Genomic DNA, 27,084 nt, shown 5'->3' on the forward strand with positions numbered 1-27,084 from the left:
AACTTCAATACCAAAATGTGCTTGTCTTGCTGCAGGAAAATGAGCGTTTTGCTGCAATTCTAAAAGGTTCAGAGTAAAGCTGCAAAAAAGCACTTATGAAAACTAACCAACAACAATTATATGTAAATAAATGTATTTTTAAGAAAATTTGAATTTAGTAAATTAATCTGGAAGAACATTTAATCAACGCACAATATGCATAAACATACTGAATTGTTTGCAAGCCTTAATCAACTTACAATAGTATTTAAACATACAAATGGTCTGCAATGGATGAATTGGAGGAAATAGGATTTGTCTCCCCTATGTAGAGAAATTATTGCCTTACCAGTTGTTCAAGAAAAGTCTGTTTTGTAACAGATTGGTTACAATTGCTCCATAAATTCATAAAATGTAGAAAAATATTGTTTGGAAAAGTTTAAGCGTGATAAAACCTGTTTGAAACATGGTGCAATAGATAAAAACCTTTAATAAATAAAAACATCAATTATTTATGAGAACAGACTGAGGAAATGAACATTGAAGTAAATATGACAAATACTCCGGTGCCAAAGATTCTTTTATATTTTAGGCACAGCAAGGACTAAAGCGAAAAAAGGAATGTATTGACTTTTATTAAAATGAGTAGTAATATCATCGTGGAGTGCGGGTTTCTACGAGAACCCATTGCATGAGCCCAGCATCGATGCCTCCGGTTGTCAGTAAGTAGCTGTCATCAAATGTAAACTTAGCATTAGTAACATGAGATGAGTAGAGCTTCTTTTCATAGAAATCGGGCTACAAATACAAATTTATAAATGAACGGATTTTTCAAAGCGTGTTTGCTACCCGACACAAGTAAGACTGCACACCAAAAAGTTGTTTGGGGTTGAGACTGTGGTTTGGCAAGAGATGAATAGGGACATATTTGTTATTGATCAATAAAAACTTGTGCTGTTTAAATAACACAAGGTATTTAGAGGGTTACCAAATAAATGTCTAAAATCATTTTAAACAGCAAAAATTAGTTATGATTTTAACTGTCACATGCATGCTAATACCTCGGTCTTATTACGTCATGTTTACATATACATGTAAATTTCTTTACAATTCATGAAAGTTGTACAGTACAACACAATTGATCGACTACCTCAAGTGAGTTATTTTTCTACACAATAATAAAATTTGTGCTCGTATAGCTGCTAAACTCCAAATTTGGCAGCCTGTAATAGCATTTTGAGCTTGGTAAGAATGTCAGTTTAACTCAGCCACGTTTAATCAAATCATGCCTTTTTTGTAATGATGGAATAATGCAATAAATTAATTTTTTATTTGTGAAAGTGGCACATTTTTTATTCTTATTCTCAAAGAACGTGGAATAATCTCTGTACATTTCTGCTAATACTGTCACACTAAGAAATTTAAAAATAACACAAAAATGTACTTTACAACAGAATTTTTCAATGAATTTAAATGTCAAATAATTTAAAAATAATATGTACTTCATATTTATTTTTTTGTCAAAAAGAATTTAGTTGTAGACATGTTACGTCAAACAGAATAAAACAAAAATATTTACATGCTATCTAGCTCCTTTAGGGCGCATAATTGACAAATAAACAGGATTCACCCAAAACAGTGAAGAGATTTATTTGGTTTATAGTCTAATTACAGTACTGAAAGGCCAGAATTAATTTTTTTTTAAGTTGTCATGTTATACCTTTAAGATATTTAGTGTTTTATTATTTATATCTGCTCTGGTGTAAAATTTGCTCTCTCTAAAATTTGCCATATTTAGAAGTTGTCTATCCTCTTTAAAAAACGTTTATGGACATACAACTCAAATAACAAAAGGAGCCTCCATATCAAGAGACTTTTACCTCTCAAGCAAATATTAAGCTCTGTGGTTTTTAGAATAGTAATAATTTAGTACGCTAATCACTTATTTTATTCCAGTCAAAAAGATATGGTACGACAATTGTCATGTATTTTTGAAAAGAAATTACAAACAGTTTAGTTCACTGTAATTCAGAGCAATGATTTTAAACAAAACTTTGTATACATGTCTTCATAAAGCCTTGGCTATGAATGCTGAAATCTAGCTAAGTAACAAACTAAGCTATCTTTTTTTACTAGTTATTGTAACATCAGCAAAGCCTCCCATGGGAATGTTTATAATTTCTATTTTTATCAAAGTAAATTTATTAATGAATTTATTTCTATGATTTCACAATATTCTTTTAAAAATTGCTTTCTCACTTAGCATTTTTACATAAAATAGTTTTTGCTGCAGTAGACAGTTAGAAGGTTGGGTTTTGGATCATACATGTATCATTTACAAGGTGGAAGACGGGTTACAAAAGCTATGCAGCTGACCCAGTAGTTTGTACAAAATTTTGGCACATTCATGAGAATGCACAGTTAGGTGGGTATAGATTACTATAAATTGTATAAATTGCTGTGTGTAAATACCAAGTTGGCTGTGACTTGAAACGAAAATTAAAAAAAGTGTTATCTTTTGGAAGTGTTATTTGTTATTTTAACTTTATGAAACAAGCTTTAGATCAAGCCAATTAAAACAGTTTTTGCACCTTTGAAGTTGATGCTGGATACTTGAAGACCCTGAGAGCTCCTTGGTTGTCACCAACAGCAAGATAATCCTCATAGTTGCTCTTACAAACAACATTTATATCCTCATCATCATTCTCCAGATGAGTCCATGCGCCAGATGTGCTATAGCCCAAAACACAGGACTGTGTAGCCCAGGAAAGGTCTCTCACAACCGCAGGTGATTTCTCTCGCTTCATATCGTACACACTCCCTAAAAGAGAAGGCAGTAGTTTCAACCTAAATCTGTCAGCTAATACATAGAGTATTAATATATATCCGCGTCAATATCAAAGTAACCATGGTTGGAGGTTGAGATGAAAGATTCCTTTATTTGGGAGTTGAAACTGTGACTATTGGTTTAGCAGTCCGCTGCTCTACCATCTGTGCAAATCATTTGCCTTTCAGCATATCGGAATAGTTGTGTACTTTCTTATTCTCTTTGCTTTATCGGCACACATGATGATCTCTCACAGCGCACTAGACTGTAAATTTCCCTTTATATAAACTAGTACTCTGCTCATGAGAGATTGTCAGACGTACCAATCAAGCACTTGGAATAATTAGGTGCGCAATTATTCTGAAATACTAAAAGTGTAGAGTGTAGAACTGGTAAACAAAATGTAATGAGTTTGAATCCTGAACAAAGCAATCATTTACTTCAACCTCAAATCTGATTAAAACATAATTAATGTTAGGCGGAGAGACGACAGCTAAAATCTGAATTACTGTGGCAAGATGGAAAATTCTTTTGTGAGGCAATCGACACAATTGTTATGGAAATTTTTACTAATTTCGTTTGCTTATAACTTACAAAAACATAAACAACTAAAAACTTACAAAACATGAGGTCATAGTCGCCAGATACGCTCTGGATATACTCGGAGTTGTCCGACCAATCTATTTGCATAACAAAGTTTTTGTGTCCCCTGAGTACACCATCTCTGTGTCTTTTAAAGTACTGCCCACCATCAACCACGTCATAGATATATATATTTCCGTCTTGAGCTCCCATCGCCAGCATTCGTCCATCTGGTAAGAAAAGAGTATTTGCTGTCAGAAGTGTATAGGAGCGGATCAAAATAACATGTTTTGGGGAAACGAACAAATACGGTTCAGTACATTTTGAAGTGGAAACTGTATGTAGTAAAAATCATTAAATCCTTGAAGTATATTAATAGAAATTCTTGCATTATAGTGCCACGACCATTGTTTTACTTTTTATGCTGAACTTTAATAGTGGAAATCAAGCGTGTGTACATAGCAAAGTATGCCTTATTCCTGTTGTAAATGTTCCATTTCATCTTAGTCTTATTTTAACAAACTTCTCAAAAATTTGTTGAAGGCATAAAATTGAAAAATATTAACTGTTTTACTTTTCTTGTAAACCAAATTATACAAATTATACTATCTGTGGAATGCTGCAAAGTGCAAACTGGTGTTTTAAATTTCTTTTCCACTCAAAAGATAATTATGAGTCTAAAGTCTTGTATGTCTAAAGTTTTAGCAGTTATTGATTTATGATGAATCTATTATTTATATTTTTCAAATGACCAGGTGTAGAAAAATAAAATCTTTTGGAACTCAATAGAAACATTTTTACTTTTCATAAACCATGAACTCTCACAATAAATAGGAAGCTGCAATCACAATACATAACAGTATAGCTTATTTTGTTTGCCAAAAAAGTTTGCTTCTTTTTGTAAATTTGGCTATTTACAAAAGTAAAAATTGCTAGTTATTATGTTACTAGCTACATGAATGCAGGTTATATATTCAGATCACCAACTTGTTTTTCAGGCCACTAGCCCTGAACAAAACTTGAAAAAAAAGTTTGTTTGAAGGTGTTTTCACTTGTGCTTCATGTGAATAAAAGAAATGAGCCTGCCAGAATATCCAGAGCAAAATGATTTACACAAAAATTTGCATGAATTAGAATAAAATTTTGGGTTCACTTTTTATCTGAAAAAAAACACACAGTTCTGCTATGCATAGTTTAGTAAATGAAGTTTACTGTAGCAAGTTCTTTGCTTACTAAATTTATATATCATCAGTGCTATGAAAGTCTTTACACTCTTTTGCTTTAATTTAGGTTATCAATGATAGCAAATACGGTTTGTGATCTGATCATGCTTAACAAACCATTTTCTACTGAGTGTCTGTTTAATTCGAGCAGCTATATAATTATTGGTGCAACCTTTGGTTGTTCTAGCAAACCTCACCCATACAGCCATGATTCCAATTGCTGAAAACAAAATAGCTACTGATAATTATGTAGCAGCATAATAGCTAAGAATCGCTGCAAACAGAAATGTACTAAAAGATGCTAAAGCTCTGCACACAGCACTCTCAAGAAACCCAAAACCAGATGTGAGATGCAGAAGTTGCCTCATCATTGTACAGCAGAAGACAACCACTAGCATATTTGGATTGGGTGAATCAAGTTTGGAGCTAAAATTCAATACTAAGTCAACAAAAGTATGTGTGGAATTACCTGGTGATATATCTACACAAGCTATATCACAAGCACCTCGGCGATTTGCAGCTTTTGGCTTCTCTGTACACATAAAATATTACTGATCATCAAACAGATGTCTATGTGATGGCTTAGAGAGTTAGAGAACACAAATTTTAAGAAATTGAAAATCGATGAAAACGTCTTATGATATGTACTTGAAAAACCTTTTCAATATCCCATTGTAAAAATTTTTTCCGTCTTTGTATATAGATGATAACGTTAAAAAAGCTGGTAACAAATTTTTTTAGTTGCTTATACAACACAGTGGTGGGAGGGATTCTACAACCTGCACAGCACACGAGTTGAGCTAAACAGTAGAATAGCAAACACAGTGAATTTCATAGCCAAGGGCAAAACTTAAACCATACTGAAAATATGACCTTGTTTATCAAATAGACTTACTATGCCTATGACTTTGTTTCTCAAATAGACTTACTATGCCTATGACTTTGTTTCTCAAATAGACTTACTATGCCTATGACTTTGTTTATCAAATAGACTTACTATGCCTATGACTTTGTTTATCAATTAGACTTACTATGCCTATGACTTTGTTTCTCAAATAGACTTACTACATATAGTGAGAACATCAATTGACTATCGGCATAGCTTTCCTATCTCCAGAGATGTATGTGAATTTGAAATGTTTTAGCACATTTTTAAATTACTTTAGTATATAGTTATAAGTTTTTATTGACTTATTTAAAAAACTCCAAACATTATAAAATCCTTGTGGCTAACCTGGAGAGAACTTAGTGGAGTCAACCGCCCCTGCTCCAACTTGTATAGTAGAAAGATGTGAGCCGTTCTTAGCATCGAGCACTATGAATCGTCCCTCTGTTGTGCCAATAACGAGTATTCGACCATTATGGTTGTGACTTACTGACAAGCATGGTTTCTACAATCCATCAAAGTTTATACAGCTCTGTGTATATATCTTATATAAAGGTATAGATCAGCAGAGCATTATAGAAAGCTTAGATTTTTTTAGACTTGCAGCATAGTTTAGCCTGACATAGACATTCCCTAGTATTTTAAGCTTGAGAACCTTCACACAAATGACAATCAATAGAGTTTCATAAAGTTATCAACTTACATCGACCACAGTTCTCCAGAGAATCTTATGACTCACAGTTGACCATTTACACACTGAGTGGTCATAGCCTGCTGAGACAAAAGTGTGGTCTTCAGGGTGGGCGCTCAATGCCCACAATTCTTCACTGTGACCCTTCAAGCAAATTTTGTATTGAGCTTACACACTCGTTTATTATTGCATGATCAAAAGTAATATAGAAAAAATTATGTAGGAAGCTTTGATATTTGCTGTCAGTTTAAAGTTGTACTGTTTATGCCATAATTTATTCATGTCAAAAGGTGTTTTAAGCATGAGCCAGTGTATATGTGATTGAGTAGACACAAAACCCAAGTTTAAGATAAGAGTTTAGAAAATGATGTCATAGCTGATTAGCCGTGGCGGCGGAAACGCCACGCCTCCAATTGATAAAATATGACTGACACATTAAATTTCAAGTGCCAAAAACCCACTTCAAAATGTAGCTAGGGTTACTTAACCACAACAATTGTACTTTTCCATTCTTTACTTTGTCGGTGATTCCCATATATTACAAGTTTTCCTTTCCTAAATGTTAAAAAAAACTCCAAAATTGTATTTCAAATAATTGGTAAATCCGTTTTTTGAATAATGATTAATTTTTTAATTATTACTAGAATTTAAACTTTTTCGTTAGTTTAGACTAATATGAAAGTCTTCCAGTCAATATTTATTTTTTAGCACTAGTTCTACGCTTCAAAAAGTGTAAAAAGTATTCAGCTCAATGCAAGTGTATGCAAATTTTCTGAATGTACACCGCCACCGGAAGTGAGGCTTTATATAAAACGATGTTTAGACGATTGTCTATTATACTCTTCTATGTTCTACTCAGCACAACACCAGTTAGAGAAGAGATGGAAAGAAATCTTCTCTCCCTTCTAGCTGTCTCCATACCTACCAAGTTATTTGTAGAGCTCATGGTTTTGCGCCATTATAAAGCCTGAGCAATTTATGCTCAATTTGCTAATCTTAAAAGCATTGACAGCCAGTGATTAACTCTATGAGTATCTTTATTTCCCAGTATTAGCTCTGTCTTAGAGTGATACCTGAACAACAGAGCGAAACTTTTCATCAAGTGACCCTTCAAGAATACAATTTTTTGTAGTTCCGATGTAGAGGCTGGAGTCTGATATGTCACTTCCAACTGGAGCAAGAGTTCTTACAAACCCGAACATCTCTAAAACAATTTACATATATTTTAATAGATATTATAATGGCAATACTTTATTAATAGTTGAATACATTGTATATTCTAAAATAGTTTTCACCAGTTTGAGCAGTATGTAGTAAACACTAAAATGATTGTGCTGTGAGTATAAAAAAGTAGTTTTGAATAGAATTTGAATTCTATAGATTTTTTCAAGCAGTTGAAGCTGTGAAACATACTCACAAAGTGAGTCGATATACATGTATTTTTTGTATGTCATACTGTTTCTATTAGCAGTATTGGCAGACCTGTAAACACGAAGAATGTTATCAAATGTTTTTGATAAAATTAATCTAAAAAATTATTGCTCGTACTCCGAAAAATTGTTTACTCAAAATAGCCAATCTGAATGTCCGTTGCTTCTTTGAACAAACCTCCAGCTGCAGAGAAACTCATCAACATGTTTTAGGCAAGCACCAGAGTTGATTTAACTTTCTATTAAATCACAAGTCGTATGAAAATACCTGGAAGTTTTTTAATTTCTCTACACTTGTACTGCGTGTCCCATCTCTTGATTTCGTGGCCGCCAGCTGTGAGGAGTGTACCATCTGCATACATGTGCATTGAGAAGACAGACCTGCAGAAAGAGATGGGATATTATTACAAACTTACAACCTGCTTTGACACTAAAGTAGGGGATTGCTTTTCAGATAAACACATTTAACTGCCTTGTGTCACCTACCATGACAGCACTATTTCCCATAGAGATTATTTTATTAGATCTGATTGTGAAGTGTAGCTCTTAACACGGTTTTTTTCATATTCACGCCGTTCTCATATTAATGACAAGGATTGATGTCTTTTCAAAAAATAAGTTAGACAATTTCTGTTTTGTAAATTTGAATAAAGATTTGGTAGCGTACCGTAATTTCAAGTTTGAGTCAGGAAAATTCATTGTTTTTATTTCTTTTTAAAAAGCTCTCCTGTCAATTTATTTGTAAAGTACATGTAATTGATAAAACTTTAAAAATGCTCGAACAACTTTAATTGCTTGGAGTTAAGAAAATTTAATTTAATTTATTGGAATTAAGTATGATCTGCAGAAAAACATAGTAGTAAGGTTACTGAGCTAATCATACAGAATACTCTCACCTGTTGGTCATCTACATCTTCTTATTGCCACTTCAATAACATTAAAATGTGTTGCAGTATATACTTCTAAGTACAATTTTTTTTGATGCAGAAACCCTCAGTATTTGTATTTTTATTGTTTTACTTTTGTAGATGCAAAAAATTTAATTTGTGTTATATTATTCAAAATGCATTGTCATCATTATAATTTTTTTTCATTTTACAAACACTTCTATGAGAATTTAAGTAAAACAAATTAATACTAATCTAGAAGTGTTACAGATTTCCCACAATGCACTGCTAAATGAGAAGACATCTGGTTAGCCAGCGAATTCAAAATTCCCATGCCTATAAACTAAAAATTGATGAAGTTAAAAAATGCTTCATTTGTCAAAAAAGGTTAGTGTAAACAACTTCAAAATATCTGAGATAACGGTAAAACAGTAGGCTCTACCTAATTGGTAAAGGTTAACCAATCAGTGGCGTGGAATGCTTTTCATGGAAGTAATTTCTTTGCAATCTCAAATGCTAGCTTATGATAATTGGAGTTGTCATCTCCAACAGTTATCAGTTACAAGTAGCTGTTTAGATCAACAATATTCTGATGTAAACTTACTTCTTATGAGCCTGTTTCAAGTTGGCAGTGGCTCGCTTGTTGATAGCAAATGCTCCAGAATTGTCTTGAACCCAAAGAGTTATGTTACCATTTGAATCCCCGGATAGCACATCTCCTTCTTGTGTGAAACATACAGTAGTCACAAACTTTGGCACTTCTCCCTAGAATCAAACAAATTTGACATCTCTAAAAAGGGGCCCAAGATCAGAGTACACAAAGTGTAATATTAGGGTTAACCAAAAAGTGAGTACACAACTTCTCAGTACGAGTCATAAACAACTACTGGTAACTGTAAACAATTCAGAAGTAAGAAATGACTTGACATTTAGCATATTTAAAACTTGTTCATGCTCAACTAACTTGAAAAAGAAATAATTAGCTTATTCTCAAAACTACAAAACTTATGAAATAATTGAAAAACTGTTTGGTTCTTACCAATTATTTAATCAATTTTACATCATAGAAAAGATGTTTCCTACTATATTAGCTACAGCATCTATAATGTACATATAGTTGCAGCCTTGGGCATGTGTGACGCAGTGAGTGAGAGTCAGAGACATCACTCGTTATTGCCATTATTATTGCTCTGGCACCACCATCACTATTGTGACTCCCATGAACAAATTGAAAGTATTCTTATTTTCCTATCACTATCACACCCAGAGAACTTGAGCTAAAATTTGATTGAGCATTTTCAGCAGTCACTGTTAGGTATATATGTTAAAGGTATCTGTCAGGTACATCAATGTACTCCCAGATAATAAACTTCTGAACAAGGATACTTCATCATTATTAAATCACCGTTATTAACAGAATTTTAAAACAAATCCTTTGATTGTTCATTCAGAGTTTTCTAATAGCATGAACGTCTTAATAACAGCAGTTTCAGGAGTTGGTTGTTCAAAGCTGACTTGACATGACATTTAACGATTATTCAGAGATTTATTTTGAGCTTGCAAAGTCTTTGAATGATTCTTAGCTTGAGCCAGTTTTATGAAACACTTTTTACACTGACATTAAAAGAATCCCCTGTCAAAATCTTAATGCAAATTCTAAGTTAAACTTGTCACATCAACATTGTTTAGAAAATTTATTTTCTAAAAGATGAAGGATGGTGTCTTTTATCAATTGCCTGTATATGAGGACACAGGAAGGTTGCTAGCTAGCATTCATATGTGTTATGAATATTATACAAAAGGTTGTGCATTTTCAAGGCTGCCTATTTGTTTGTGGTTTTTGTTTGTTAAAGTTTTAGGTCGATATAAATTCTGCTAAGCTAGGATTAAAGATCATTCCCTCTACAGAAACGCTGACCAGTGAAAAGTACAACAGTTTTAACTACTTATGCTGGCTTTTGCATGTTTGCTAAAATGTTTAAAAAATGTGCAATTTACACTTTTAAATAAAGATATTAAAAGTCAAGTAATCTAAGATATTCACATTACTCAAACCTAAGGCAACTCAAAAATATTTTAACAGACTGCTATGCAATACGCTGAAGCAAAATATGTTGATACCAATCGGTATAAATACTCGCATAGAGAGTTCTTTAACCCAACAAAAGCTTCTTCAATTTTTAGAAGTTCACTTCAAATGAAAAATGAAATATTCCACTTTTTAATACCTCGAAACATTGATATTCTGTTGGTTTTGCCAATAATGTTTAAGTCATCTGCTCAATGATTTTACAAAATTATCGACTTTGATTCACTCAAATTTTCTGCTTATTTAAAATATTTCATTCAAATTACTGCTTCGCTCTGGATCTAATTTGAGTTACATACTTGGCAAACAGCCAAAATATTTAACTTTTGTATTTCATATCAAATTTTGTGAGCGAGAAGCACCTGTCGAGTATTGCTGAAACCCTTTGACTACATTTATTTTGGTTTTTGCAATCAAAGAGAATAAGAACTAAGTCATATGTTTTCTTTCTTTTCTACTATAACATCAATTCAACTTCTGATCATCAGGTGTCAGCTAGCAAACAGCTCTAAAGTTTTACCACAAAGATGCCAGAGAGTTTGTCTCTGAGAAGACGAGTGGGACTTGAGCCATCAAAGAATATTTTCCAGAAGTAGATGTGCTGCTTGCCATAGGTAACGATAATTCTGTCATCAAAAGGGTGGAAGGCACCCCATACAACTGTGTCTTCAGAAGTCTACAGAATAAAGGAAATGTGTCAATATGTTTTATGTGTTTCATATTTTTTTATTTGGCCAAAAAAATCTAGGATAAAGTTCCAACAACTTTTTCAAACTAGTTTCAAATTTTGGTATGAACAGCTATTTAACATCATTCATGTTTTATAATTTGCAAGTTTGAATCCCGTATGATGCTATCTTTTTCCTCAGTCTTCAACCATGGCTTCGATCAGATGGATAAACACTGCTCTTAGTATACTAAAGATGTTGTTATGCATCACATCAAGTATGAGCAACAACTAAACCTTGTAATTAACTCAATTGATGCATTTGGTTGTCAAGCAACGCATAAACATCATTCATCATGTAAGAGCTTTGCATCACAGCCTCACAAAAGTATACGCTACATTTTCTGTCAGGCATTCTTTCAGAGACACAGTCTCTAAGGAATTTTAAAATTTAGAGTCTCATGAAAGTATCTCTATCAAGACTTTCAATAACATACATGCAGTAGTTAATAAATATTTAAACAAATTGCACCGGCAGGGAACAAAACCTTTTGGAATTTGGAAAGGTTTCAGATGTTTGCTTAGATACCCTGAATTGCAAAACTCAGCGTGGAAAACAAAGCCAATGATTAAGCATGCCAGTGTGGCCAGCAACAAGGAGAGTGAGTCAGCATGCCAGTGTGGTCAGCAACAAGGAGGGTGAGTCAGCATGCCAGTGTGGTCAGCAACAAGGAGGGTGAGCCAGCATGCCAGTGTGGTTAGGAACAAGGAGGGTGAGCCAGCATGCCAGTGTGGTCAGCAACAAGGAGGGTGAGCCAGCATGCCAGTGTGGCCAGCAACAAGGAGGGTGAGTCAGCATGCCAGTGTGGTCAGCAACAAGGAGGGTGAGTCAGCATGCCAGTGTGGTCAGCAACAAGGAGGGTGAGCCAGCATGCCAGTGTGGTCAGCAACAAGGAGGGTGAGCCAGCATGCCAGTGTGGTCAGCAACAAGGAGGGTGAGCCAGCATGCCAGTGTGGCCAGCAACAAGGAGGGTGAGTCAGCATGTCAGTGTGGTCAGCAACAAGGAGGGTGAGTCAGCATGCAAGTGTGGTCAGCAACAAGGAGGGTGAGTCAGCATGCCAGTGTGGTTAGGAACAAGGAGGGTGAGTCAGCATGCCAGTGTGGTCAGCAACGAGGAGGGTGAGTCAGCATGCCAGTGTGGTCAGCAACAAGGAGGATGAGTTAGCATGCCAGTGTAGTCAGCAACGAGGAGGGTGAGTCAGCATGCCAGTGTGGTCAGCAACAAGGAGGATGAGTCAATGTGTATATGTTGTAACCACCCATGTTGTGGATGCTAGTCAACTTCATTTACGTATGGCAAGCAGACGTGAATTGGGAGCCTGCTCATCGGTTTCTGTGAAACTGTGTGTTTTTTCAAAAATCTCATTTGGCCTGCTTTTGTTCTGTGCAGCAAAGGCACTTTTATTTTAGGGAGTTGCAAGCAATAGGCTGACTACGGTGAGTTTATAGTAATTACGAAGCAATGAAACTTTCGAACACCCACGAGAAACAAACTTCTGCTGAACTTGCGTTCGTAAACACATACAGTCAAACATGGATAACTCGCCCACGAATAGCTCGAACACATGGTTAATTCAAACGGTTTCTTTGGTCCGTACCCACGTAATGATAAATTGCTACAGATAACTCGAACTCAACACTGTTAACTCGAACTGTTTTTTGCCCAACGGCTACCGAAACGGTTGTTATCGCTTTAGAAAATCACTTTATTCCAAGCCATAGAGGTAAACCTCAACTTTTCGTAATTCATAAGCGTCGTTATTACCACCATCGGCAAAATATTTTTGTCAACGACTTTTCTAAAGGTTTGGTGAAATTTGATTTATACCAAACATCCGCTTAGCGATCGCCCTTCGGAAGCAAGGTAAAGTGAGGTATCAAATTGGTGTCAACACACCCATGTGACAGCTTCACTTTTTTGATTCCTTTGTTATGTCTTTTTATGTAAGGCAGCATACAGTTTCACATAACCTTGTGCCACATAACAGATGCGTTTGAAGGTAAATAACAACCAGATGTTGGGTAGACTGCTGAAGCACTCTGGGTAGTACAAACAACTCTCAAGAGCTTCAGAAGCAAACTTATAAGCCAACAACTTCAAGCTTCAAGAAAAATATTTGTAGCTGCAAGCAAAACAATGAGGAAGCAAACAAAAAACACTTCGGCTGAAATTTGAGGCACTACTCTAACACAATAAGCAATACATTGCATTAAACACACTGCTCTAAGCAGTAACACATTAGCCAATACACTGCATTATATGCACTTCTCTAAGCAGTAATACAATAACCAACACATTACATTAGATGCACTGCTCTTGGAAGTAACGCAATAACCAATACATTGCACCACAGACACTACTAAAAGCAGTAACACAATAGGCAATACATACCCCAAACTGACGGAAGTCTGAATCGTTGAGCAACTAGTAATACAAAGTTGTATGGTAATCAAATATATATAAATGTGCTATACATATAATCAACAACCTGTCTTTTTATATAAAATGATTGTGTTGTAGACTTTTTCAGCGCTGGTGAGCAGTAATTGTATTTTATGGTTTTAATCTATTTATGAAAAATCTAGATTAAATTTTACAATTAATAACAATGAGATCAATGAATTTTTTTTTAACTGAAAATATTTCGGTTTTAACCTCGAACTTTCTGCACGAAAGGTGGATACAAGTGACCTATTAAAATGCCTTCTTTTGAATAGTATTTACCATGGTTTGAATCTTTACCTCTCTGCATGAGAGGTATATTTTTTCCCAATAAACCATTTTTTGCACTTTCTAACAGTAAATTGTGTTAATATGCTGTACATAAACTTTTGTATTGCTGTTAAGGATTTTTTGCAAATAGCAGTTAAAAAATCTTTTTACTTAATTCAAAGTGGTCGACCTACATTTTTTATAAAAAAAATCTCAACTGTCAAAAAACGGCAAGTTTAGATCCAGAAAAGAAAAACAACCACTATTATCACATTAAAATGCTTAAGAATTTTAAAACATATGTGACCGGTCGTATCATTTTTAATACAAATGAGGCATTTCATATAGGGCACAATGAGCTCCCAAACTGAAAATTGTTGATGCGGCTTTAGACTTGGTGAAGCCAAGTCATTCCCAACATTCATGAAAACGTAATGTCTGTAGCGTGCAGTTGCTATGACTTTTCTAGACACCAATGCATATTACTGTTTAAAATCAAATCCATCATCTTTGAAAACAAATTTCTCTGTTTTGTTGTGTTGACCATATTGATCAACACTACTTTCAATAAAAAGCTGTATCTCAGGTTAAATTGCTTCGAATTCAATTCCGAAGACAGTTTAAAAAGCTATCAGAAATTGTTCTATTACATAGAGCTAAAAGCAATTATGTGATCTAACCTCATCTGTATTGAAAATGATATGACTTGTCACATATTTTATAGTTATTTTTAAGCAGCCATTAGCTCTGATATATTACTTACTGCTGTCTTGACAATAACCTTCTCTTCTTGCCAAGACCAGACACTGAGAGTATGTTTATTGCTTTCATCTATTGCCAGAAGGTACTGTCCATCACTCTACAATACATTGAATAGTGACAAGACACGCACTGAGTGCTAGATGGAGAGAAGTGACTTCTTAGAAAACGCCGAATTCACTTGAGACTAATCCTCTTCCAGGATGAAGCATGTACCAGGCCAGACTAGACATTCACTAATAATAATTATTATGTATGTCTATCTACTCTTAAGCAACTTTCATAAAGCAAAAAGTTGGATAAAAAATAAGCTCTTGGTACATGCAACTTTTAATAGCATCCTGAAATCTCACTTACTATATATATGCTTAGCGTCATAAACTAGTCGTGTAACATGAGTAGCCCTAGACAGGATGCCCCTATTACCAAGTACAGTGGAACCCTGACATACGGGATTAATCTTTTCTGGGGTTAGGATTGTAAGGTGAAATCAACGTATGGCAAGACATGTAAAATGTATGCTTTCTGAAGCTTCTATTCTGGAAAAATACTTATGCGAAGATGCCTGTTACTAGCGACTGTGCAATATATTTACGAAATGTTTCATACACCTGTTATTAACAGCGTATAAAGAAAAAGATTTAGAGCTCTTCAGATTCTAGAGACAAAGACAGTTCATCTATATACAGTGTATAAATCTCATTCGGCTATTTGTCATTTTTTGTCCAAATGTCCAGATATAGCGATAAAGTTTTAGGAATGAAAAGTCCGTTTCCCATTAGAGTTGAACTTGGAATCTCCACATCTGCAAACAAGCAAGCTAACCCGTTAACTTGCCATACTATGGAATAATAGTATTCACATGCTTATCCAACGCTTGTGGAAATACCATACGCTTTAGGTACATGATTGCGTAAGAGATCATGACGCATAACGTAGCATTACGAGCTGATTTCATACAAAAGACAGTTCTTATTATTATAAGTTAGTAGTTTTACTAGCTTCAGTTCCTCAAATTCATTAGGTAATTATTTTATTATCCCTGCAGCGCCAGGCTTTTAGGTAGTGCAGATATAACAGTGAGCGTGTCATCAGACAGTAGGTGCAATCATCTCAACTCAGGTAGAGCTGTTTGATTGGTTACCAAGTTATACTCAGATGTATATATGGCCGACTGTTTGCGTACATATACATCCATGCATACATACACCGATATATACATACACAATACGCGTATGCATATATATGTATACAAAATTTATATGTATGATCTCCGCAGAGCCATTCAAAAAGATGTCAGCAAGGAACACTCATTTTAAACAAACATGTGATACCAAACTCTGATTTCATATAAAAATGAGCATTGGTATCTTTAAAAATGTTTGATCACACTTTCTATCACAAAAAAACCTATTTTACAAATCTGCCCCTGTCCCTTGACAATGCTCTGACAAGGAAGTTAGTACATGGCCCTCTGGTAATATTGCTATAGTAGATGTCAACTAACTTCAATGGAAAAAGAGAGGCAGCCGACAGCCACCTGAAAGACTCCGAGGCCGAGTATTGAGTATGTGACTAGAGACCGAGCATCCCAAATACGGATATGAGCAGCTGTTTCCTGTCGACTAGCTCCGGTAGCCTGGCCGGTGGCTACGCAGAACTCATTCGGGTGAAGCACCATGCTACAAGTAAGAGAGACATTGTTGACAAGCATTCATGAGCTCATCCAAAGTGACAACTTTCATGTTCTACGCAGCTATGTAGCTTTAGGTGAAAGCCATTAAATAAGGATAGACAACTCCTACCTAGTAATATCTTCATTGTGACCAAGATAGTGTCTCTGCTTATCTTTGCTTCTATCAAACAGAATAGCTACGCTGGCCACATAGTAAAGCAGTTCTCCAGACGGCAGCACATACAGGTTGCTTTTGGCATCTCTTCCCCTATACCCGTAGACCCACTCTAACTGCAGCTTCTTGTCAGGTTTCCTTCCATCTCCTGCTTGGTAATTGGATGGTGTGTAAAACTCTGTAAACAAATTATAACATTTCCTTATATTTATGTAAACATAGAAAGCTAGATTTTAGTGCAAAGTTTAAATGCTGTACATATGTTTGTATTTCTTGTTGTTATGCTGCCGATATGACAGTGTGAGCTGCTTTTAGCAGTCTTACTAATATAGTTTGTAGTCTTGCTCATTTAATTAATCAATAATATTTAATACAATAAGAGCGGTTCAGGCCTTCTGTCTAGCTGAAGCCACGGTTAGAGATTAGAAAAAAATATTACTTTGTACAGGATTCGAACTTGTGACATTCAGCTTGTATTGGTAAACCGACACTAACTCCGGCACTAATCAACCACCTTCTGGTGTTTCTGAATATAAGCTGCAGGATAAAATATAAAGATAAGACTCAATTGTGCCCAAGTTAGTAAGTAGAGGTAATCTCTTAATTTTTTTTAATTTAAAACATGCTATCTGGAAAGATAACATATTTTAGCTCTTGAAAATGATAATTCATGAATTAGATAGTTCTAACAACAAACAAGAGTTTACTAAAATATGTAGAAATGTTACTAACTGTTATTATTAAAGTTTACTTCAGGTTACCAATGTACATGTAACTAAGAGTCATATACTTGCTGTTGGATTATTTTCTAAAAATATGGTTAGCTTTAATTGGGCTGTCACAACCACAGCAGGTAAACGAACAAATGTCAACAGTTAACAAAAATTTTGTTTAGATTTTCCTCAAATGCTACTCTCAATAAATGAATAAAAATAAGTCTAGTAAAACTATATACTAATCTAAAAATAAAATAACATTAAAGAGAATTCTAACTGTAGATAAAAAGTTTTACCAAATTCATATGTCCATTCTTCCTCTACAAGTATTTACAGTCAGGTCATGTTCCCTTTACAAATAACCAGGCATATAAATATGCAAACATACTATTTAAATAAAATAGGATTGTAACAACAGCAATAGGAAAGCTCGGGGTAATATTGTGAGATGGTGCTACTAGCTACTAGCTATATATTGACACATAGGAAAGCTGATATCTTCCAATTGCATCAGTAGGCCTATATGAGGTGATGTAAAAGTACTAGAGGCAAAATCATGGACAATCATGGTCATGAAAATTTACCAGAATATTCCAACTGGTCATCTGAAATACACAACTCGTGTTTAATATGGCGTCTGTAACTTAATTCAGTTTACTGCTATTTTCAATATTTATAATAAAATTAAATATAAATTATTATAATAAAACAATAGTTTTCTAGATATAATATGACCGATGCTATGCTTATGGGCATATCTAAATTTCACAGTTTTAGAACTGTGAGAAAATTTTAGAAATGCGATGATGCAAAAGTATATAGATTTGTGCTTTAATTGTTGTTGAATCATATAAAATCAAAGTTGCAATTGTTAAATAATAATATTTTATCTAGCATTTAAATATTTTAACCCAAATTATAAAAAAACAAGCCCAAGTGAATGACTTGTGTTTGAGTATAAAATTCAAACGTGTTGAATGGTTGTTTTACTAGTAGTGGTCGGTCTTTGAAACTTCTCACAATAATTTTATATCATATGTTTTACTCTGCTTTGATATGTAGGGTGAAACATTACCCTACATATTTTTTTCAAATTATGGCATAGTTTGACAAACATTTCTATTTGAAATGAAATTATTGCCAATAAAGTAATATATATAGTTGATTACAAAGTTTTACTTGCTGTTATTGTGCAAATGTTATGGCAATCCAAGATTAAATATAAATTTAATAAATTATTTCTGTAAATAAATTCTGTTCTTATAAATTCACTCCTAATAAAGGAAGTTCGGTGGATTCAATGTTAAAAAGAAACAAAACAGGAAGCCAGCTATTATTCAAGCAACTAAAAGGTGATTAGACTGTGTTATGGCTTATTAAACTGATAAAACAGTTAGTGTTATATTTGCTGTAAAAAAGCAACAAAAACATACAAACATTAGATTAGACGAAAGCTTAACATTGTAGTAAACTTGTGTCTGGGTACCAAGTCTCTAGATCAAAGGCTAACAATCATAGACAATTATCATTTACTGTTATTTATTGAAATGTTAGTGGAGCCTTTTTAATGCATCACAGAACATGATATGAGAAAAACCAAGTTGGGTTTTTGGAGCGCTGCTGAAGCGCTTTTGCCATCTGGCCCCTTTAGAATAAGCAAACCACCAGTGGCTCTCACTTTGTCAAAAATAAAGTGGCAAAGGGCAGGTCATTTTTCATGGGTAACCTGTACTATAATAGAAGCCATGTCAGTCCATCTGAATTTATAATGCGGTGTTGGAAAAAATATTGTATCATACAGGATTTGAACTGTCAGCTTTGAGCTAAACATCCAGATACTCCAAAACCTGCGCCAAACAATTATTTCCCAATTCCCCTTATGGAATTAAAAAATAATTTTGCGGATAGTTACTACACCTGATGATCTTCACCAGACTATCAAAATACTGGTATTTATAAAGCCTGGTTCCCATATCGATGGCGAGACCCCGGCGGTAATCTTGCACAGCAAAACGCTTGCGACGGTAGGCTCGGTGCTTTTTGTTCACATAAGCTGCATCGTTATAACTGCATTAAAAATGTTCGCTCGCGATGCCGCTTCGATAAGTGTGACCTTCACTTGTACAGTGCATTTTGGGAAAGTTTTGCCTGCGGCGCTTCGCGAAATTTGAGCAGCGGTAAACTCTTGCGTTGACCGCCAGCCACTACCGGCAGTACCCGGCGTGTAAGTTCAAATTTCATCGCTTATAGCTTGTGATGCTGTCACCGATGCTGTCACCAGTGCTTTGTGGCATATATGGGAACCAGGCTTTAGTTAAGGGTTTCGGGTTGCTGAAAAAGCAAATTATACACGCATGCGCATGCCAGCCCACACTGCTTACAATTCGCAAATAAGCTGATTATAATTTGACAATAAGCTGATTAGCCCAAAGTCATCTATGTAGGCTCATATAGGAGTGGATCTTTCAACAGAGAATTTTGGTTTGAGTGGTTTTGCCAGAAACCTGCTCACCATTGCCTCTTTAGCGTTATATATTATTAGTATATGCAAGTATTATGTGAATTCGTTGTATTGGCACTACAAGAACACTTGTCTCATCCGGCGTAGAACAATGCAATACGTACAACGATGGCAATAAAATTAGCAATATAACGATGCAAGAACACCTGTCTCACGCGTGGCGTAGAGAGAGTTATTGCATTCAGCTCAAAGGCATAATGTTTACATAAAATATAAAATGATTTTTTATTGATTTGTGCCACTAAAATCAGTGATAACCATTAGCCTGTGACCTAAACTTTTTTATGAGTGGTTGTGCTGGAAAACATAGGATAGAGAGAGGGGGAATTGTTACATTACCTCTAGTAGACCCCAGCAACCCTAAATAAAAACAGTACATAAATTATAAATTTTGAAAACTGAAAGTTAGAAGGTAGAGGTTTTGCCATATGGTATGGTCTAACCTATTCAAGGAAGGATTGCCAACCTCGTGAAACCATGGCGGTTTTACAGGACAGTCTTGCTCAAAAACTCCATGGATGTCTTATCTACCATTAGATCTTCATTGATGTATTTAAAATCATAATATAGATCCTTCAGAATAACTTTAGAACAAAACTAAATGCAGTAGAATACATAATTACCGATGTTGCAATGGAAATACTATAATGTAACCTATGTTATAATTTGACAATATTATATTCTGAATATTACTAATATATTATAATGCAACATACATAAATGAAAGCAATGGTTGAATGCTGCTATGTGAGATACCCTTTACTGATTATGCACTTTTTAAATGCAGTGGGCTAAGTTGCAGCACATCATGGTAGGGTTTATCCCCCCTGGCACCTTAGCTCAACTGATAAGTCTGAATAAGGATAAAACAGCTTGTTAGAAGATCAAATTATAAATCACATATATAAATTTTATCTATATATAGTATTATGAAAAAATACGGTTCAAGCCGTCAGTGAAGTTATTACTATGCACCTGAAAACAGTAACATGCATTAGATTCTGATGGTCACACAAAGTAATTATTAATATAAAATTTAACAAGTTTATTTCAGAGAAAAATGTGGAAATTTCTCTTTACATCTGTAAAACCTTATGGAAAACCTGTCACTCAATTCCCTAAAACTCCTACGAACCAAGATCAAGAAAAGAATGACATTTGCTAATTGAGCTAATACAAGATACAGTATATTATATAAAAATTAGTGCAAAATCTTTAGTTTTTTGTATATAAAGGTAGCAGCTTCCACTTCATCTTTGTCTTCTTTTTCCAAAAAAATGAAAAAATATGCCCACGATTTATAAAGTGTATTTCGACTCTTACCTTTACGCTGGTTGTGCACATCAATGCGGATTGTGTTAAAATCTCTGCCGGCCTTTCCCCTCCTACCATATGTCTGTAGACTGTTGTGTTTAGGTGTCAGCGGAGGTTTAAGTTTTTTCTGATAGTTGGTTGGTGGAGCTAGTTGACTGAAGAGTGACACCTGACCATTTGGTACAGAGAGGTTGTCTCTGGGTGGAACATCATCAGAATCGCTGTCATAGTCTGCAATTTATTTATAAAATTAGCACAACCTTCTCCTGTAGCTACCAGAGTCACTGTTGTATACTAGATTAACCCTCTCCTGTAGCTACTACAATCACTGTTATATACTAGATTAATTATCTTTTTTAGCTACCAGAGTCATTATTATATACTAGATTAACTCTCTTCTGTAGTTACTAAAGTCACTGTTATACACTAGATTAACTCCTTCATGTAGTTATTAGAGTCACTGTTATATACTAGCCTAACTCTTTCCTGTAGCTACCAAAGTCACTGTTATATACTAGATTAACTCTCTCCTTTAGTTACTAAAGTCACTGGTATATACTAGATTAACTCTCTTCTGTAGATACTAAAGTCATTGTTATACACTAGCTTAACTCCCTCTTGTAGTTATTAGAGTCACTGTTATAGTCTACATTGATAAAGCAATCAGTCTGTCATTGAAAGTTCACGTTTCACCAAATCTAAGACTTGGTTGAGTTACTGCTGATAAAGTAAAGGCTACCATAAAAATCCCAATCAGACTGAGTAACCGCTGTAGGAGCACCCAACTCCAAAGCCGTCAACAGTAAAATAGGTTTCATAACCTCTGGTTCAAGGCATAAACAATGAGGATAAATCTGTTTCCATTATAATGTATCTTACCTCTGGGCTTTTGGAACCTTTTTCCAGGTTTCCTCCTGACAACTGGTTTGAAGTTGATAGCTGAGTCTGACTGGGTGCTTTGAGGTACTTCTCTGTGGGCAGTGATTGGTGTAAGTTCTCTGCCCACAGCAAGGAATACATCTTGGTCTTTGTAGTCTTTAAACAGCTGAGAGAAACTGAACACCTAAAATATATAATAACACTCAAAACAAATTGGGAAATTAATGTCAAGCGTGAGGCTGAAAGCTATGAGTGAACGTAGTAGCCTCACTATGGGCCAACTTTGTGTTATCTCAACATTTTCTGACTGTTAGGTAGGTACATTACAAAAACGCCTTTACTAATTTGGAGGTGCCAGCAAGATGGCATACCAATGATACAAAACCTGTGTAGCAGCCCAATTTCACTGATTCTCGTTATGAAAAGATAACTCTGTGTTTTAATGAGCATTTCAAAAGATATAGGAAATTTCAAAGTTCACAACAGATTCAATCGTAATCATACTTGAAAAAAATAGCCCTATAAGAATGCAGAGTTGCTGTTTGAAAGTTTAAAATAATAAAACTCCAACTTTTTAAACCAATAAATTTGATACTCAGTCAAAGCTGCACTCACTGTTTGCTACTCATTTCAACGATTTTTTTTGTTTAATCTTGCAGTACAATTCTTGATTTCTAGTTAACATGCACTAGTTGACTAGTGACTAATTACAGTGCAATTTGTAGTTTCCTATTTCCTAACTTCAACATGTTTCTTCAACAGTTGAATGTTTGCAGTCATGAAAAAAAGACCCACTGCCATATGCCTGATGGTTTTCTAAAACTACTTTGGCTGCGATTTACTATTTATTACAGTTCCACAGCATGTTACATTGTTAGAATCCTGATTAAACTAAATGAGTCTACAATTTTTAGCTTGTGCTAAACAATTTTATTGAACTTGATAGCTATAACTCTATTATTACTATTATCGCCGCCAGTACTACTATTATTACTGTTAGTACTACTATTATTACTTCAATCGTCATTGCTATTACTTTTACTACTGTTTGCCATTTCAGGTACAAAACAGACAATGTGGCAAATTTTGCCATTCAAAATCAAAATTATGATTGTGGCCATTTGAACAGAGTCTATACTATTTTTTAACGAATCAAAAGGTAACTGCAAGCCTTAAGGTCAAACAGTTAATAAAAAGGAAGAGATATTCTTACCTTCTTGTGTGGTTTCTTAGCAGTGAAGAGTCCAGTGACTGGGGGAGATTCTATGTTTACCATGTTACCAATATCAGTTAAAATCTCCTCAAATGTTTGGTTGGTCTGAGGGTTGAGCATTACCTAGAGACAAGTAGATTATAGATTAGCTATTTAGACTTAGTCTTTATGACTATAATAAGTTGTTAGAAGTTCAATTAAAATAAAAAAGTCCCAAACATTATTTTTGTACTGTGAAAAAATATCGTTGTTTATACAGTCCATGGTGGTTAACCAACGTAGTAAGGTTAATAGAATCGATGATAACAGTCTGTGTACAAGTGTCTTTAGTGTTCTTTGCACTACAGTATAAATATGGTGAACTTGATTGGCTGACGGTCAGCATCTAACACATCACTCAAGAGAGATAATGTGCTCGTGACATTTCAGATACAAAAATATTTAATAGAAAACATTGCATGTTCTGTAATTTATGAGCATAGTTCACTTTTTAGGCAGAGATCAGCATATTTGTGGGCAGCACCAAAACTACCATTATATGGTCACCTGAACAAAGTTTGTAAGCTATTTAATTAATGATGGTTATTATTTTTAATAAGGTTTATGGAGCTAAAACACAATTACCCCATTATATAACCACGGTTACTCTCTTATATAACCTTGCCTACCAGACTACTATAAACCATCAGCAAACCTGTGTCATTGTTACATCGCCTTACAATCAATCTCATTCTTGTCTCAAGATTTCAACCATACCTTTTCTCTACTGTTTCTGTCAGTGTTTGATATAATGGTCAGAATTCTAGGCTTTGAGTGGCTCCCAACTGGATGGGGATCTCTTGTGTATTGTAGTAGCTCATTTTCTTCACGACGAAACTTTGTTGCTGACATTTTCTTGTTGTGCCATACCTGCAAGAATTATACATGCTTGTTGTGGAACAGCACTTGTCTGTGGGGGCAAACCTGTAATTAGTGACACTATATCCTTGGACTAAGCTTATAGAAGTAGCATAGCCTTAGCCTATAACACCCTTATTATTTGATACCTTGTTGAGTCATCTTTATAACAGAAGAAACCGTGGCCATACCAATTACAGGCATAGCACGTTTTTGGGACAGCCATCTTTGTAACAGATGTCATCCTACAACAGGTCACCTGCAACAAGTGACACATTGCCAGGCCCTCGCTGTAACAGTTGACACCTTGTGTTGTCATATCTGTTACAAGAATAACATTTTGTTTTGTCAGTTGTTACAGATGCCACTTTGATGTGCCTATCATTTAATGAATGATGTGTAACATATGATCTCTAGTTTTTTGTGCATTATTACACTAAAGCATGGCAGGTATAAAAGTATTGCTTATAACTCAGAGCTGATAGAAATTGTGCATTAAACTCAATGTTTTCATTAGCAAGTATTTATTGACAACTAAAAAGTATTCAAAAAGTCTAAATACATTAATAACTAGAAAGTGTTGAAAAGAGTCTTAATATGTTAACAGCAAGAGTGTTTGAGAAGATCTGAATATGTTAACAACTAGATAGTGTTAGAATATGTCTTGATATATGTTTGTAAACGGATTGGTTACAGAAAACAGAAATGAGCAAGAGAACATGTCTAATGTTAAACTTATGAGTAATTTCCAACAGAATAGTATATTTCTTACATTTATACTGAAAGAGCAAGAGCTGTATTCACTACGTACCATAAATGTACAACGCACCTCCATGTTGTAGAACTTGCAAATCCCTTCTTATGTTACCATTTAGCACTCTCTTACTAAAAAGCTTTAAAAATCAATTTAATGATTCCTTGGTAATCATTTTAGTTGATTGCTTCAGTTTCTTATTCGTTTTTATATTTTCCATCACAAGTTAAATTTATAAATACAGCTATAATTTATACTAGGGCAATGAACGATTCACTTTAGCTTTATTCTGTCAAGGAATAATGGGTTGCTGACTTATTCATAGCCGTCACTTGGTTTCATAGAAATAATAACAGCATTGTTTTACAATAATCTGTTTTTTCTTTAGTAGTAAATAATCAATGCCTAATCAATATCAATATATAAATATGAAGTGTTTACGCTTGGTAAATGATGGTGAAAAACAAGTTGGAATCGGATGCATTTTAGCTACCTAGAGAGAACTTGTGACACATTGTAGTAGGTTTAGTCACATGACATGACTTGACATATATGGATTTACAAAAAAAACAAGAGTCAAACTTAGTAACTTGTGATAATTTGACGTATAATAGTTGCTCAGTCTGTTTATCTCACCAGCAGTCTGATAGATCAACCTTTGTGAAAAGGTGACAATGAAAGTTAACATGAAATTCACAGATTTGGTTGTAATGCACAATTTGTTTACGTTAGGTGCTAGCTAATAGAGTTCATTGTAGAACAATGAGTAAAATTAATAATTATTTGATGCTGATATACATGTATCTTCATTTTAAATATTATTAGCGGTAAAAGATTGGCGCAAGCAAGCGCAGTCTCACTTTATTACTTATAAAAGAATTAGGTGTAAATACGTAATTTCTAAAAAATCTAGTACAAACTGATTTTGATTTTGTCCGCAAAATCTGGCTTCAACTCAGTTCAGCATTCATCAGTGCGACTTGTGATTCCAAATTTACACCTATGACTTTGTCTGATTTAAACCTAGTTTAAGCCTAGAATGGCCTACAATCGTCGACAAGCCTATATGTTTTTGATATCTAAACAAAACATCTGGCAACTTAGAGTGTTTTTATTTTCTCTACGAGTTGGTTTATGCGATTGGGGTATATCTGATGTGTGCGGATTTTGATCGCACGGTTCCCAGAGTTGTTTGGAGGTGTATCATGGAGGTGCCTTGTATAGCTCGGAATTATCATGGCCGAGGTAGAACATTCTTTGCCATTGTTAGTGTAGAGAGTTTCCCATATGACTTGACATATTTGGGTCGAGATTTAGCAATACCACTGATCATGTTTAGCTGTCAGTCTGGCAGCCCCTCACGTAGGTAGTAGCATCTAGAGTTTGCAGAAATTGATGTTGGCTCACCACAAGCTGCTGGTCTTTTGGTCATTGTCGTCACCGTAGGATCATTTACTATCTCCTGATAGGCTAACGAGAGTGCACTGTGAGCATCCGCAGCTTGCATGATAAGAGTCAGCAAATTCAACATGTGACTCTCCCATCACTTTTGAAGAGCTTGGAGAACTGATTCATTCTATGCGACACTTATGCTTTCTCTTCCCTTAATTTTCGCTGTAAATCTTGGGGTACACCCATTCATTTGGAGTGCATAAGCACATGTTTGGTGATGTATTAGCAAAAGCCATAGCCTAAGGCCTTTATAAATATCCTAATGTTTTTTAGGCTTGATACCCGAGTTCATGCTTTATAACGAACCCATTTTTGCATGCTAAAATGTTTTATCGGACTTGTTTGCAAATTATCGATAGGAACTGCCGAAACTGTCGTATCGATCACATACCGCTAAAAACGTCACATAAAAGATAGAAAATAATTCCAAATTTTTAGCCTTGCTTTAGAATAAAAGCTACCTATTCCGCGATATATGTTTTATCCATAATAAATGAGCTGTTGTATGTCTTTATACGCCAAGCTATAAGAGGTGATTAAACCTCTTTCAGATTCCCTACACATAGCTTAGAAAGTGTGAGTACAGAATCCAAAAGTGTCATTATTATTGGTGTAAACACTTGCTATAACTTGATACATAACAGTCAAGTGTTTTTGGCATCATAGAAAGAAAAGAAATGAAGCTAGATGCACA

The 27,084-nt window shown here is 34.7% G+C and overlaps 1 protein-coding gene across 1 annotated transcript in view; it reads right to left on the minus strand.

The window, feature by feature from the left end:
* Positions 1-633: 633 nt before the first annotated feature.
* The window catches only part of LOC137405127 (echinoderm microtubule-associated protein-like CG42247), a 59,100-nt gene continuing 32,649 nt past the window's right edge, over positions 634-27,084 (minus strand). Inside the window, 16 exon segments of the mRNA XM_068091351.1 lie at positions 634-777; positions 2,571-2,800; positions 3,427-3,618; positions 5,846-6,002; positions 6,201-6,332; positions 7,262-7,392; positions 7,887-7,999; positions 9,110-9,270; positions 11,115-11,270; positions 14,799-14,894; positions 16,302-16,476; positions 16,600-16,822; positions 21,205-21,461; positions 22,092-22,258; positions 23,288-23,410; positions 24,044-24,196. Of these exon segments, the coding sequence (XP_067947452.1) occupies positions 634-777; positions 2,571-2,800; positions 3,427-3,618; positions 5,846-6,002; positions 6,201-6,332; positions 7,262-7,392; positions 7,887-7,999; positions 9,110-9,270; positions 11,115-11,270; positions 14,799-14,894; positions 16,302-16,476; positions 16,600-16,822; positions 21,205-21,461; positions 22,092-22,258; positions 23,288-23,410; positions 24,044-24,196 (2,610 nt within the window).

This window comes from Watersipora subatra, chromosome 9 (genome assembly GCF_963576615.1).
Source record: "Watersipora subatra chromosome 9, tzWatSuba1.1, whole genome shotgun sequence".
In the NCBI taxonomy this organism is placed as follows: Eukaryota; Metazoa; Bryozoa; class Gymnolaemata; order Cheilostomatida; family Watersiporidae; genus Watersipora; species Watersipora subatra.